This window comes from Phyllostomus discolor, chromosome 14, assembly GCF_004126475.2.
Source record: "Phyllostomus discolor isolate MPI-MPIP mPhyDis1 chromosome 14, mPhyDis1.pri.v3, whole genome shotgun sequence".
Lineage (NCBI taxonomy): Eukaryota > Metazoa > Chordata > Mammalia > Chiroptera > Phyllostomidae > Phyllostomus > Phyllostomus discolor.
Genome location: NC_040916.2, coordinates 26688865 through 26704368, shown reverse-complemented (window position 1 = coordinate 26704368; position 15504 = coordinate 26688865). Strand labels below are relative to the sequence as shown.

At 57.7% G+C, this 15504-nt stretch overlaps 2 protein-coding genes across 2 annotated transcripts; both read right to left on the bottom strand.

The window, feature by feature from the left end:
- Positions 1 to 1635: 1635 nt before the first annotated feature.
- Positions 1636 to 3608, bottom strand: LOC114489467 (butyrophilin subfamily 2 member A2-like). The gene is given in 6 exon segments (XM_036015772.1): positions 1636 to 1747; positions 1886 to 1967; positions 2086 to 2648; positions 2650 to 2815; positions 2818 to 2853; positions 3587 to 3608. Coding segments are annotated over 6 exon segments (981 nt in total).
- A 2309-nt stretch (positions 3609 to 5917) lies between these two features.
- LOC114489466 (butyrophilin subfamily 3 member A3-like) lies at positions 5918 to 15283 on the bottom strand. The gene is made up of 8 exons (XM_036015771.1): positions 15081 to 15283; positions 14525 to 14866; positions 12609 to 12893; positions 11130 to 11288; positions 10999 to 11019; positions 9683 to 9727; positions 9244 to 9270; positions 5918 to 7519 (listed from the first exon to the last, which is right to left on the bottom strand). The coding sequence occupies exons 1-8, from the start codon at positions 15157 to 15159 to the stop codon at positions 6780 to 6782; spliced, it is 1698 nt and encodes a 565-aa protein (XP_035871664.1). The 5' UTR covers positions 15160 to 15283; the 3' UTR covers positions 5918 to 6779.
- Between the last annotated feature and the right edge of the window lie 221 nt (positions 15284 to 15504).

Here is a 15504-nt window from a genome sequence, read left to right as displayed (position 1 = left end):
CTCCACTTGCGCGTCTGCGGGAAGGCCCTCCGCTGATTTGCCTGCGCGGTGACGGCCTCTCCTCGGAGCTCCTTCATTCCGTGTTTCAACCGCACACGGCGAGGGGCCGGGAAGGACCCCCGTTACTTACTGAGGGCGGCAGGGGGGGTCCCGGGCTCTCCACCACACCCTGCGGGGTCAGACGGTGTTATTGGGGGAAACAACTGTCCAGGCCACACGCCCTGCAGAGAGAGTAACTGCTGGGGAGGCAGAGAGGCTGGGGCCACTGCAGTCACAGCAGAGGGCGCTGGTGGGGGGGTGGGAGGTTGGGAACAAAGGCTCCTGTGGCCCTGGGCGGCTGCTCCAGGTTCCTCCTGGCTGAGCTGTGCTGTCACTTGTGTAGAAAGGGGCTTATCTGTCACTTGGAGGCAGACTCCCCTCCATGGACCGCGGGGGTGAGCCCCTCTCTCCCTCAAACTGCTGAGCACCGTCTCTGGCAGATGCAAGTTAAATCACTGCCACCAACTGGTTTCACAAACTGCCCCTGGAGAAGAGGCTGCTCTCCCTGGGGGAGCTCTGACTCGGGTCAGAGGAAGACCAGGGCTGGAGGTGAGGGCTTCCAGGGAAGCAACAGACAGGACACTCAGGGACAGTCCCTGGACATGGGTTGATAATGAGAAGGGATGGACAGTGACAAAATAAGAAAGAAGGAAATTCTCACACAGTAAATTCCCCTAAGCAGAAATTGAAACCAGAATTATCTATTTATCTGGACTTTGAATTTTAAGATGCCTCTCCCTCTGTTTTACTCTCAAGACTCTGGGGCTGCAAGTGAAGAAGGTTCTGGAACAAATCAGTGACCTCAGTGACCTCACAGGGTGATCTGACCACAGACCTCTCACTGGGCAGGTCAGGGTGGGAGTGAGGCCCCAGGCCGATATGTCTTCAGTAAGAGGTTTCCTTCACCTTCAGCAAACCCTGTCCTCTGCCCTCGGGCCCCTGGATTAACCTGCGTTTGAGGGGCAGAGGTCACCCTGTTCCTCAGCCCCTGGGAGAGTGGCCGCCCTCCAAGGAGCTCGGGGTCTTGGTCCCTCTCCTTCCTCCCTCCTTCCTTGCACCCTCACGTCCCCCTCAGTGCACACACGACAGGAGCTGCCCACCTGTGTTTCCCCAGAGCGGTCAGGTCCTCCCCCCAACGACGGCAGTCGGCCTCAGATTAACTCTCATGAAAACTCTCTGCAGGATTCCACGTTCTCATGTCAACAGACATGAGCATCCAGGCTTCTGTTAAGCCAGACGTAACAAACTGAACAATGGCACTAGTATTAATTTTGCTTTCCAAAGAAGTTATTTTTCACAAAACATGTTATTTACATTAGCATGTGATCAGTTAATCTCTATATTTAAATACACATATAAGTAAATATGTCTTCAAAGCTTTTTCAGTCCAGTATAGGAAATACTGTCAGATGTAAGTGAAATGAGCAAAACCTCTTCAGGGTGCTCAGTAATTCTCAAGTTTTTAATGCATCCTGAGAACAAGAAGCTGCAAACTGCTGGCCTCCCCACTGACCCTGACCTTGAATGAATGTGGTTCACACTCACCTGCTCAGCCAGGACCTTAAACCTGGGGCCATCCTCACTGACCCAGAGGATTTACTGCAGGGACACCTGAGCCAGGTCAGATCCAGAATGGCCTTGTCCATTATCCTTCTGTCCTTGTCTGTCATCTGTCTGAACCTGGAAATTTGCTGTGATGGCTGGAACTCTAGGGGACGGTGGGGATGGACCTTCAGGTGCTGGACCCCTGGCTGTCATGGGGGGGCCACCACCCCAACAGCCTGGGCCCTCCAAGCTCTCGGTCCCCATTCTTCTACTTCTGACCCCCAGTGGTGGCTCCTCACACCTCAGGTCCTGGTGCATCCTGCTGTCCTCACCCGAGTCCACAATGTCTGGTGTCACCTCAGGTCCCATGCTGACAGGTCGCCCTGATGTCAGAGCAGCAGCCTGTCAGCCTGTCACTGTCCCACATTGTCCTTGGTGGGGAGCCACGTGGAAGCACTGGCTCCCCTGAGACTGGCCCCTGCCCCGAGGGGACAAGCTCACCAGCTGCTAGAACAACAGCCTGAGGGGGGGATGGGCTGGGACAGGAGAGGGGTCCCGGGCCTGTGGGACAGGTTTTCTGGTGTTCCCAGAGGGAGGGGCCGAGTCTTCTGGGTGCTGTGCTGTGTGAGCAGAGATGGCCAGGGCTTCTCTCCTGGGCTCTGAGACCAGGGTGCTGGCCTTGGTGGCTATGGTGGGTCCCTGCTCCATGGAGAACCAGGCCACCCTCAGGCACAGTGAGCCCCTGGGCCCTCGTGAATGCTGGGCAGAGGAAGAGGGGGCTGTTATCAGACCCCAGCCTGAGGAAGGACCTCAGGGGCCCAGAGAATAGTGAATGGGGACACGTGAAGATGAGTGATCTGTCCCTCCTGTCACAAAAGGAGACGTCTCCAGATTCATAGTCCAGGAGGATGGCCACCCGGCGAAGGCACTCCTTCAGGGGAAGGGTCTTCTCCGGAGAGGACAGGACCCCGCACTGGTGTCCAAACAGCTCCAGGACCCAGAAGCCATTGTGAGGGACCAGCAGGGCCTCCCCTTCCCTCTGCACACGGTCTGCACACACCCCATGGCCACAGAGTCACCTTCTCCACACCCACCTCCCAGTCATGTCTCCCTGAGGGAAGCTGTCCCTCTCCAAGACACACGGGCCTGCAGTGGAATCTCTCGGGGTTGTCGGGCTGGCTCTGCCTGGAGGGGCCCCGCCCCACCCTCCTCTGGTCCTGGGACAGGAGGAGTCGGGGTGGGCGGTGTCTGGGTCCAGGAGCACGTCAGCTGCACAGGAAGTCTCAGGGTGAGGCCTGGGTGCTCAGGGGGTACCAGGAAGCAGGGAGACATCCTTACAGAGTGGTAGCCTCCATGAAGGCCCCGTGATCCCAGACCCCAGGCAGCTCACAGAGGAGAGCCCTGAGGCTGCATGTCCACCTGCTGAGTGAGGGGGCGGGGCCTCAGGGAGAGCACACCTGGGCACTGAGTGAGCAGAGAGCTTAGCAAAGGGGCTGAAGTTAATGTCTCCTACTTTCTCTCCACGTCCTGAGATGTGCCCCCTTTTCTATCACAAACAGATGGTCTCTGGGACTCTGTTTGGTTGCAGACGTCCCAACCTGGCTTCATACACAGGGGACCCTGTCCCCTCCACCTCCCAGTGAAGGACCTCGGGCCACTCACCTGCCCCCAGAACTCGGGACCTGCTGCCTCACAAGTAGACCCTGACCCCCTAGTCAGTGACGTCTGCTCCCTCCTCTGTGCCCCTTGTTCTTGCCCCAAACCCCTCAGGGAGAAGATCTCCTGCAGGTGAGGACCTACAGCCCCCCAGTTCATGGGTGGTTTTCTTTTCAAGAAAGGATGTCAAACTCATTAACAAATACTTTCATTTTTGTCACTTGACAGGGAGACAGAAGAGCAGAAGCACCTGCAGTCCCCGTGGGAAGGACCAGGTGAATAAAAACCAAAAACTGTCACTGTCCCCGCTGAGCGGCCTTCACTGTGGCCTGGTTAGTGCAACCACCTCCCTCATCTTCTTCCAACATCCGTGCAGTCTGTCCTCACACAGCTCCCTCCTCCAGGTCACCTTGCTGCTCTTCTCTAGTCCCTGCCCTGGCTCCTGTCTCACTGAGACTCCACCACAGGCTCCCTGTGACCTGCTTTGCCCCGTCTGGTCTGGGCCCCTTCCAGGTCCGCACCCCCTCCTCCCATTCTCCCTGCACTCAGTCCCTCCACCCACACCTGCCTCCCGGGTTCCTCGAAACTGCCAGACGTGCTGCTGCCTCAGGCCCCGGGCACCTGCCCCTCCTGCTCCCTGGTGCTCACCCCTCACGTGCCCTGTTGTCCCTTCTCACAGGAGCCTCCCCTCACCTTTCCAGTTCCATCACTGCTCCCCTGCTTTGAGCCCCCCCCCATATATCCTTTCCCAATTAATTTTTCTATAGCATGTCTCACCCTATAATATATTAGTTTAATTAATTATTTTACTCCAGGCTTTAGTTGTTTTATAGATTACTCTCTGCTTTTGTAGAGGGGGAGCCCCATGAGGGAAGGGATCTTTATGTATTTTCTTTACTGATTTATCTCCTGTTTCTAGAACTGAGCCTCAAACATACGTGATCCTTGTTAGGTGTTTGTTGAGTGACTTTATGAATGTTTGTTGGTGCAACTTTCCCAGCTAGGTCCCTGGAAAACCCCACGGAGGGGAGGGGAGGCTTCAGCATCAGCACCCCCAGGTGCAGACAGCCCCCTGCCCCCACCACTCTCCACGGTGTGTGATTGTCCTGAACACACAACCGTAGCTACAGCATCAGAACCACAACAGGGAAAATGAGCAGATTTACCCTCAGAGACGAGGCTCCTCCTCCTGGGATGGGAGACCCTCTGATGCCCCCTGTGAGGAGGGGAGAGGCCTCAGCTCAGCTGCAGCCTGAGCTCCTCAGGGCCCAGGACCCTCCCAGCCCCGCCCCTCCCCCAGCCCCACTCAGGCTCCCAACTGTCTGCTGAGGGTCCTGAATTCACTGGCCGGGCCCCCAGAGGGCAGGGAGCTGACCTGGAAAAGAGACCCCAGAGCCCCTCTCCTGGCCCAGCAGGTGTTACTGACGGAGCAGGGCTTGTCCTCACAGAGTTGTCCCTGATGGTCACTGCCATGGTGACCCTGCAGAGGCCGTCTGTGTCCTCGGTGTGAGTGTCCTCCAGGGCGGGCATGAGCTCACCATAGGGGTCCCCCACACTGCATGGGGCTCTGGGTACCACCCTATGGAGGTGCCCTCCAGCCAGATGCCCCCATCTTCATGGCCCTTCATTTCAGTGAGGGGCTTGGACCCCAGGTCTGTGACAGAAAAAACATGTCTAAAATGTCTGATCCTAACGCATGTTACTGACAAGGACCCTTAGAGATCCCTGAGGAGCAGCAGGGCTACTCGGTGGGGTTCCACCTTCTGCCCTGCTCACGGCCCCACTGAGCTCACTGTGCTTCTCAGGACTCGATGCCCACGGCTCAGCAGGACACACCCACTCACTGGGCCCTCGGGCAGGAGGAGGCCCCCTGCCAGGGCAGAGGGGTCCTCGACAAACACCTGCTGGTCTGTGGGGGGCCTGAGGCTCAGAGAGAAACGATCCCCAAGGGTCACACCGTGAAAAAGTCACCAAAGAGAAACAGTGGACCTGCCCCCATCAGGCACAGAGTGAGTCCTCGTCTCAGGACGTGGCTGGTTGGGAATGACAGTGGTGGATGGCGCTGTCCTGGGCTGTGGCACTGTGAAGGAGCAGGGCCACCCTCCCCTGCTCACAAAGGTCGTTTGTCCTCGGCACCGTCCCCACTGGACACTGCAGGTAGCTCACCAGCAAGGGCCCCACCAGCAGTGACTCCACCCCTGGGACCCTGTCCCCTTGTGGTTCCCTTCAGCTGACTTGTTCCCCCACACCTGTCCCTGAGAGAACGACCCCAGGTGTTCCCAGCCTGGAGGGTCTCAGCTCTTCTGGCAGCAGCAAGAGGGGCCACTGGGTCCCGTCACTGCAGGGAACTCAGCTCTGCCAGCAGCCAGAGTGAGCAACGCAGACTGGGCCCTGGGTCACCCCCAAAACAACAAGAAACAAACAAACAAGGGAAATGGCAGCCTGCAGACACCTTAAACACAGTCTGGCGAGAGCCGTGCTGGTTCTGTCCCAGAGAATTGCGAGATAACAGATTTCTATTGCATTAGGTCCTGAAATTTATACTATTACAGCAAAATACAAAGTTAACCCAATAAGATTTGGGTAACAATGTGCCCGGGAGGTAAAATGTGACCCTGGTGAGTTATCCATGGGGTTAGATCCAGAAAGAGCTCTGTCAAAGGGTGACAATGATTGACACATTTATTTACACATGTGACATGACACCCACATGTGGGGGGAGGGGAGAGATGGTGAACATTCACAGTGACGATGATGATGAGGAGGAAGAGCGGCCTTTCCCCAGGACCCACAGGTGACAGGGACCTCGGGAACCTCAGTGGGTGGTCAGCGGTGGGCGTCCCTGTCCTGGACGTGGGTCCCACCGTGTGATGAAACTTCACTGATGTCCGTCTGCCCCCTCCCCGCACCGTCCTGCTCACAGAGGACCTCCAGGTGGGAGGTGGGGGGGTGGGTCTGCTCTGTGCCCACAGGTCACAGGCTGGTTCAGAAAGTGGCCGCTGGTCCCTTCTCAGCCTGGGTGATGGGGTCACTGTGAGTTCATCCCCTGGACCATGGTGTCCTGCAGAGCCCGTCAGTGAAGGGTGGGCCATGGCTCTGACAGTTGACCTTGGAGGATCCAAGTGGGTGTGGCCTTCACAGTCACCTGCAGTGACCTTTACCCTTGGTGCCCTGGGAGGGACCCTCAGGGCTGCCCATGACCCTGCCCAACAGGACAATCAGCTGCAAAGGGACAGTCCAGAGGGAGGGGGAGGGGCAGGGGATGGACATCATTCAGCACTAAAATCTGTGTGAATTATGTACCTCAGTGAACTTGATCCTGCCTCAGTTTCCACACTTTCATAATGAGGCTGTTTCACAGGGTGGTTATGAGGATGACTGAGATTCACCTGAAGCATTTAGCACAGCACCCAGCACATGCGAAGTCACCTATAGGTGTCAGCTCTGGTTGTTCGAAGCCCCTGACTCACCTTTGGAAAGTTAACTCACTGTCTGTACCCTGGTCTCCTTGTCTCTCGTGTGGAAAAACTGAGTGAACGTTAGAGAAGCCCGTCACTCAGTGTGCTTTCAGTGAGTGTTTTCCTGCTGAGAGGTTTGCTGTCCAGGAGGCCCTCAGCCCCAGGCGGGGCAGCAGGAAGCAGAGACGTTTCTTCAGCCTGAGGGTCCCCATTCCCAGCAGCTGAGCCCGGGGCCACTGGGGTCTCCAGGGAAGGGTCAGGCTTTGGGACAGACACAAAGGACCGCCCCACTGCTTCCTGTGCTGGGCAAATGGTCAGGGGAGTGGGCTCAGTTTTCCAAATGAAGAAAACAGGCCTCAGAGGCCCAGAGAAGCGGGTGTGCGGGAAGGTGAAGAGGTGAGACCCGTCGAGGGCATTGTAGAACGAGACCTCCCCCAGCTCACAGTCCAGGAAAACCGCCACCTTCTCAGGGGGGCTCACGTTGGTCAGTGGGATCTGCGGGTCTGTGAGAGCCACGCATTCATTCCCAGGTTTCAGCCCCACTATCCAGAACCCATTCTCGGGGGCTATTTTAACCCACTCTTTTCTCATCACGTCCTCCCTGCACACCCCAACACGCCAATCTTTTCTGTCCCCCACCTCCAGCTCCCAGAAGTGTCTCCCTGAGGTGAAGCTCTCACAGCCCAGCACACAGTGACACCCATAAAATCTCTCGGGGTTTTCTGGCAGGTTCTGCCATGTGTCTGTCCACTGCAGGTGCCTCTTGTCCTCAGAAACCAGGAGGTAGGGGTGTGCCGTGTCTGGGTCCAGAGACACATCCGCTGCAGGGGGGTCAGAGGGCATGGGGTCAGCCATGGTTCCTGGACCTCAGAGCCTCAGCCTTCCAGGCCTGGGTCTGGGCAGGAGGCCAAGCCCACAGTCTGGGGTCCCCAGCCCACCTTGGACATGACCCTCGGCCATGCCAGGGACGCTGTGGGGGTCTCGTAATTGGTGAGGAAGGGGAGGGTGAGGAGGGCTGGGATCTACCATTTTCCTGTTTCTGCCCCAGAATGTCTGAGCCCACCTGTGCTGCACAGTCACATGGGTTAAACGTCAGCCCTGGCTCTGCCCCCTGAGCTGGGGGACGTCCTTTCCTGCACAGTCTCTCTTCCCACAGACACCAGCTACGGAACATCTCAAGTTCAATTTCCTGTCTGAGAAGTGGGGGTAAAACACTGGTCTCTGGGGAGGAATAGGACAACTGGGTGGTAGACTGAGCCCCAGGCTGGGCACAGAGGAAGTGCCTGGTGTGACAACAGACACCGTGTCCCTCCTGTGCTCAGGGACAGGCTGGGCCCCATGTGCTCTGGGGTCCACTCCCCACCTGTCCCCCCAACTCTGGCCCAGGACTCAGTCCTCCATGGACAGCACCCCTGGGCCCCTGGCCTCTGGTTACTGTGGGGTTTGGCCAAGGGGAGGCTCAGGCTGCACACAGGAAGGAGGGAGGAGAGGGGACACAGCGCTGACCCCCACATCCCCCGGGGAGATGCTCCACCCCAGCACCTCCCCCGGGAGCTCCCGTGAGCCCCTGCTGCCTCCTCCAGGTCCCAGTGAGTCCTCCCTGTCCCTCTGCCCTCGGCCCAGGGGGGTCACAGCTCCCAATGCTGGGAGACCTGGGGCCCAGTCATCCTTGTTGGTCTCCCTAACGTTACCCCACCTGTCACTGTGAACACACCCAACCCCGTCTCTGTGTCAGGGATTTCCTTCACCTCTTCCTGCTGTGACCTTTGACCTGCCTCACTGTCCTCAGCCAGCACACCAAAGCCTCCAGGTGATGGTCATCCGTGTCCCTTAAACACAGCCATGAGCACTTTTGTCACCAACAGCCAGAGTGACAGGACCACCGGGGGGTGTGGCTGGTGCTGCCCCATTCTCTGTCCCTGTTCCTGTCAGTCATCAGTGCCCGAGTCACAGTGTGAGAAAGTGCTGTGAGGGGTGTGCTGTCAGGGAATGATCTGTGCAGGTTGTGGGGTCCTCGGTCCTCTCCGATTCTGCACCCCTGGGAGTGAGTCACCCTACAGCACAGTCTGTTTTATTCTAGGAGTCCCCCACTTGCTTTTAGTCCTTATGACACCTCCTCCTCACCATGGTCATTACCGTCAGACAAACACCCCCTTCAAACAGGCCGTCTGTTTCCTGCGGGTGCTCTGACAACACACAGTCACCACCTCACTCGGTCCTTGTCCCAGCCCTCACAGAGCAGCAGTGACTGTGGGACTCGGCAGAACTCGGGGACACATGGGGGCAGGACGGGAGGAGCTTGGTCAGGTCCCCCCTCCCCCTCCCTGCAGCCCCTCCCTCCAGCCCCGCCCTTCCTGCCTCTTCCTCCCACAGAGACCTGTGGGCCCCAGGACACCTGCTGTCCCTGGTCCCTGGGCTCTGGGCAGCAGGTGGGCGCACCTTTGAGACCACGACCTCAGGTCACCCCCTCAGGAAAGAGCTGGAGAGGAAAGAGGGAGCAGGGGCCCTCGGGGGTTGTCCTGGGGACACAGAGGGACCCACTCACCAGGCTGGAAGAGGGCCATCTTCAACTCTGGAAGAAAGGAGACACAGACAAGGAAAGGTCATTCTTTCTGTCCTCCCCCCCTCCCCACTGTCCTCACTGAGCCTCTTCTCTCTCCTCTCCTCAGTCCCCTCCAACGTCCACTCCCCTCATCTGCAGCTCTGCGGGCCAGGCTGAACCCTCTCCCAGTGCTGGGCTTCCCCCCATCACGCTGGGGCCGTGGGGACACGACCAGGCTGTGCCAGGTGTGGGCGTGGGTGCCAGCAGGGTGAGGGGACACTGGGTCTGGAAGGTCCTCTCTGAGTGACCACACAAGAGGGGGTGGTGCAGACACAGAGAATGAGCCTCTGAGCTGGATGGGATGGCTCCTCACCCGGCAGGAAAGGCTGCACGTGCTTCCCACACAGGAGCCGGGAAACCTGAGAGCCTCAGGCTCACTCACCTGCATAGGCCTGAGACCGCTCCTCACCTGCAATGGAGACAGACAGTCACCTGAACTGTTGTTTCTGAGTCGGTTCCTTTCTGTCCCTTGTGCCCCCTGTCACCTTCCTGTGTGCCCCCCACCCTCCCCCCTCTCCCCCTCTGCCTGTTCCCTCCCCGGCTTCCCCTCCTCTTTCCATCAGCTGCAGCTTAGGACCCCCAGGCGCCCTGCACGGGCTGTCCCAGGGTCACCGCACAGCTGTCCTGTCCGTGTCTGTGCAGCAGTCACCTCTCATCCCTGCTTTAGCTTCTGAATTACCTTCCAATAACCACGGTTGGGGATAGTGAATAAAAGTTGCAGAAACAATTCATAAGTTTTAAATTGCACATCAGTCTCAGCAGCGTGATGAGGTCCCCTGCTGTCTGCTCCGACCTGCCCCCTCAGGAATTCTCCCCGAGTCCAGCACGACCCCCTGTGGACCCTCTCTTAGTCACTGAGGAGTGTCTTAGTGATAGAGGGATAGTCGCAGTAACACAGCGCTGGTGTTCAGTCACCTGTATTTTACCAGTAATGACCCCAAAGTGCAAGAACAGTGATGCTGCAGCGTTGGTGTGCCAACAAGAAGCCTTCCTTTATGTGAAAAGGAAAAACCTCGTGTATTCAGGGTTTGGGACTATCTCTGGTCAGACATGCTCTCTGCGACCTGGACCATGACCATCTCATATAAGCGATGACCACGTTCTCCAGGACCTGGGTGTGTCTGCACACACACTGCCCCGTGTGCACACGCGTGTACCTGTGTGCTGGGATTCATTCACCTCAATCTGTACTATTTCCTGCCTACTCCGGAAACAATGGGGCAACCTAATGGGAAAATTTCAGATACTATTTTTTCAGCAGTAACAGTAAGTCTGTGACAACTGACATGAGGACTCGTGTTTTAAAGACACTTTTCTCTCCTGCCTCTCCTTTCAGTGTGCTACAGAGTTTGTGAACCAACCAGGGAGAGAAGAACTCACACACTGAGCCACCTACTCCCCTTTCTGGGGTTCCTGGGGTGTCCTGCAGGGGTGTCCCCTGGTGGAGAAAGACCCAGCTCCTTCCCCACTGAGACAGACCACTGCCTGGTCCCCTCATCAGCGTCCTCATTCCTGCCCCTGGGCGGTTAGTGGGGAGGGAAGGGGCTGAAATATGGAAGAAGAGAGGCAGAGATGCGGATCCAGGTACTCATGTGGTAGATACGGGATGTTTGTCCACCCTTCAGGGAACAACGTGAGGGCTCAGTGACATGTGTAATTCAGGGTCCCAGGACGTGTGGGCCGGGTATCGTCACTTACTGAGTTTCTCCTGCAGCTTCTCTGGAAATAAGCAGAAAAAGAAAGTCCTTTAAAGGGGATCGAATACAGGATCTGCCTTGTGGGTGCCTAGCGGGGCCAGAAGGTGTTGACCACCTGCAGTGAGGCCTCACCTTTGGCGCTTCGCTCCCTCTCCTTCTCCTGGGACAAGGCCTGGATCTTCTTCTGCTGTCGCCACAGGAAGTAGCACGCCCCCGTCAGGAGCCCCAGCAGAGCCGGCAGGGTCACGCCCAGGGCCACCACCCAGGGCTGTGCGTTCCGGAAGAAGGGGCCTGCGAAGGGTGAGCCTCAGCTGAAGGCCACCTTGGGTCTCAGAGCATCTGGGGACTGAAAACAATCGTTCTCTCCCCAAAGTGCCCAGAACTTTCACTGGCACATAACACCATTGTCTTGAAGTAACTGCCTCTCACAAGGGAATATTTTGAATATAAAAGAACGTATACAAAGCCATTGGAATCTGTCCACTGCTCCTCCCTCTGCCACTTATTATCTTCTTCTGAGTCACTTTACTATGGGGATTAAGAATGTGAACTTCAGGACTGGAGACCTGGGTTTTAATTCTGGTTCTTCCACCTGACTAGCTCTGTGACCTTGAACTAATGACTTAAGCCCCTGTTCCTGGTGTCCCGACTGGTAAGAGGATTAAATTAATGCTTACACAGTGCCTGACACGTAGTGAGTGCCATGAAAGTTTTATTAAATTTTAAAAACATAGATATATTTTTTATTTATCTTGTTCACACCGCAGACAGCACTCCACACCAGCGGGTCCACAGGTGGTTCCCTCTGCTCCCCCGGGTCTGGGCGACCTTCCCGCCTCAGCACAGGGGGCAGGTCTGTGTCTGCTCTCACAGGGCAGCGCCCCCTGCACACACGGCCCCTCGGGGGCGCTTGCACCTTCTCTGACTCTTTGTTGTTACAGTTAACGGTGCAGGAAATAACCTTTTATGTGGGTCATTTCACACAAATGCAAGCTGATCTGTCAGATAATTTCCCAGAAGTGGGTCTTGCATAACTGAGTGAGTCCTCTGGATGCGGTGGCTCTGGTGTCCCCAGTGGATGTTGTGCTCACTGACACCAAAACTACACCAAACAACAGCCACAAACCTCTAAGAGTCACCGTCTCCCCACAATCCTGCCACCAGAATGTGTTACCATCACCTCGTTTTTTCCTCTGTTGCCAGTCACACAGGTGGGAATCACCTCCCTAGTCTGGGAGACTGGACACCTTTTCCTGAGTCATTTCCTGTTCTGTGAACTGATAATTCCTGTTCTTTGCTCATTGTTCTACTTGGCTGTTTGGTATTTTAAGGAGATCAGCCCTTTTTCTAAGATTTGTGTTGTACATTTTTCTACCTTTTCTCATGTCTTTGCTCATCTTGACCTTTGTCCCCAGTTCCCATCCCCTGGCACCGTGTGTGGCTGCAGGAAGTGCTCAGAAGGTGTCTGTGACACAAACAGTTTCATGGGGAAGGAGCAGCAGATCCCTGCTCTGTCCCTTCTGTTCCCTGCAGAGACCCAGGTCAGCAGCAGACAACCACTCCTTCCCCAGGGGCCACCCGGGAGCCCAGGGCAGTGGGCAGGGCACTCACCTGCAATGGAAACCCTGGATGATGACCTCTCCTGGCCCAGCAGGGGGTTTCTGATGACACAGGAGACCCCCTCCCCAGAGCCACCTTCCAGGATCACAGAAGCTGAGGCTGCATAAAGGCCCTGGGGGTCTGCAGCCGCTGTGGCCACCTCAGCAGACAAGCTGTGTCCCCTGGCGTCTCTCCACTGGATCTGGGGCTGCGGGTACCAGCCGGCAGATGTGCACTCCACACGGATCCCTCCAGCCTCGTAGCCCTTCATTTCAACGTGGGGGTCAGAGCCCAGCGCTGGGGAGGAACAGTGAGTCTGAATCCTGGGGAGCCCTGTGCACTGGTGGGGGTCTCCACAGCAGGGAGGGGCACACCCACCCTGGATGAGCCCCGCAGGGATTCCCCAGGAGCTGTTCCCAGAGTGTGCTGTGCAGGAGAGACTGACCCACGGTGTGACCCCTGCCTGACCATGGCTGGACCCTCGTGCCGGATCCAGGGGGATCTGGGCCAGGGCAGACATTGTTTCCCCTCAGTCTCCATGGAGACTGCTGGGCCCTCCCCCTCCATCTGCAAGCAGATAAATTCCCTGCTATTTGAAGCAGGTCACACCCCATTGCCTCTATTCATCCCATCTGTCCCTTGTAAGTCCTTTGCCCTGCCTCCCGTGTGGGGAAGGACATACACTTGTCTTCCCGCTTCCCCGGGTGTGGAGACCCCCCAGGTGTGCGTTATATGTAAGTCCCCTCAGGAAACACTTGCTGTAATTAATGCTGCAGGTGTCAGCCTCCTTTCGGGCCCCTCCACTGTGGGAAGTTTGTGTCACCTGACTGTGGAGAGAGGAACACTTCTCCACAGAGGAGCGCTGACCCAGGCAGGAACTGTGGGGTTTTTCCTACTGACACTGAATCCCTAAACACAAGGGGAGCAGGGGGGAAGCCCCTTACAGACCTGAGAGGACAGAGTCCTGTGGGGAGGGCTCTCTTCAAAGGACCTGTGATCTACAGGGAGGGACAGTGTCTGGCTGAGGAGGCCCTGCAGGGACAAAGCCAGGACCCCCTACAGTCCATCCCCTGCCGGGCTCCCCAGGGACCCACCAGGCAGAAGCCCAGAGCGGGGCTGTGTCCTGAGAAGGTGAAGTGCAGCCCCGATACCCGGACACGAGCACTTTCACGGGGCAGCACCTCAGACAAGGTCACCTTGTCCCTGGGACGGGGCAGGACAAGGTCAAGACCACTCAGCAGTCGGTCTGAGCACAGACGAAGCAGGAACAGTGTGCAGACCTCAGCAGTGACCACCCTCCCCTGTCCTGGCTGGGAGTGACCCACGACACCCTGCACCTTCCTGACAGCATCCAGCCCAGAGCAGAGCCCTGCTTCCACATCCCCCCAAGTCCCCTGACAGCCCAGGGGTCACACCGAGTCCTCCCTCACACCCCCTCTCTGAGACACCCCTGTTTCCTCCCCTGTGCACCCCCCCTCCCTGCTCCAGGGATGGACACACCCTGTTCAACTGCACGTGTGTCCCGGGGCCTTTGGTTGCAGGGTGTGGGCACCACAGGTGCTGTCCCTGTAGCTCAGCCCCCTGGACCCACAGCAGCGGGCACCTGGGGGCCCACGGCCACTGTCTGGGACACGCTGAACCCAAACACCTGTGTGCCACCCACTGTGGGGGGGTGTCCTCCTCCTTCCTGTCCCCGACCTCCACTTCCCTGCTGAGAACCGGTGGGCAGCGTGAGGGACTCTTCACTGGATGCAGCAGGAGCCCTTCCTGGGGGAAGACCTGGGTCTGTGTCGGGTCTCAGAGAAGCAGGGAGGGAGGCGGGGGGGGGGGGGCCACTGGTGGTGAGGAGCCCCGAGTGCTCTCTGGTGGGCATGGACCCTCTGCCCTTGACTCCAGGGAAATGAGCTCAGATCAAACCTGAGTCTCACCTGCAACCTTCAGCTCCACCAGGGCATTTTCAAAGAAGTCTCCATCTTGGAAATAACACAGGTAGTATCCTGTGTCAGAGGCTCTGAGGTTGAGAATCCGGAGAGCAGCCTTCCCCGCAGTGATGCCCTCTCTTAAAATCGAAGTTCTCCCTCCATACTCTGCTGCCGGCATCTCCTCCTGCCCGTGTGCGTACGTGTGCACTACCTGCCTGGGGCTGGATCGCACCCACATCAGCTCCATGGTCTCAGCGCTCATCTCCGGGGACAGGTGACAGGGCAGCTCAGCGTCTTCACCTTCGATGGCCACGATGGGCTCACGGGGTCCAATTACAGCAAACTGAGCTGGTCATCAGAAGGGGGGGCTCTGTCAGAGGGAGCTGGGGCCCGAGGACCAGGGGGTGCCCCAGCAGGGAGGGCGAGGGGAGAGACACCTAGACAGGAACTCAGTCCTCACACAGGTGGGTCTGGACGGTCCTGCAGGGGTGGGGGGAGTCCAGGGTCCTGACTGGGCCCCAAGGTGAAGGCTTCAGACGCACAAATGCAGAGCAGGTCCTACCTGAGCAGGGGCTGAGCAGCTGGACCACGGCGAGGCAGACAGGGAGGGCAGGCAGACGGGGGACCAGGTGCCTCACCATCGTTCCCTGCTGGGCAGAGAGACAGGGAGACACCAGCAGGGGCTGGATAGCAGTGACGACCTGGGAGAAGGTGGAGAATTCCACATGGAGACGCTGCCTCCCCAGGGCAGACCAGGTACAACCAGGATCCCATCTGACCAAAGAGCCTCCTCTCTAGATGTTGCTCGGGAATCTCCTAACCTTGGACTCCAACATGGAAACCACCCAGGAAACATGGAACGGTAGTGCACATACCTGAACCCTCTCCACCAGGGAGTGCGGGGCCCTCCTGTGTGAACGTGCTCAGAATCCCTCCACTCGCCCACACTTCCCTGCCACAGCCAGGTGCCCACCCCAAGCATCACC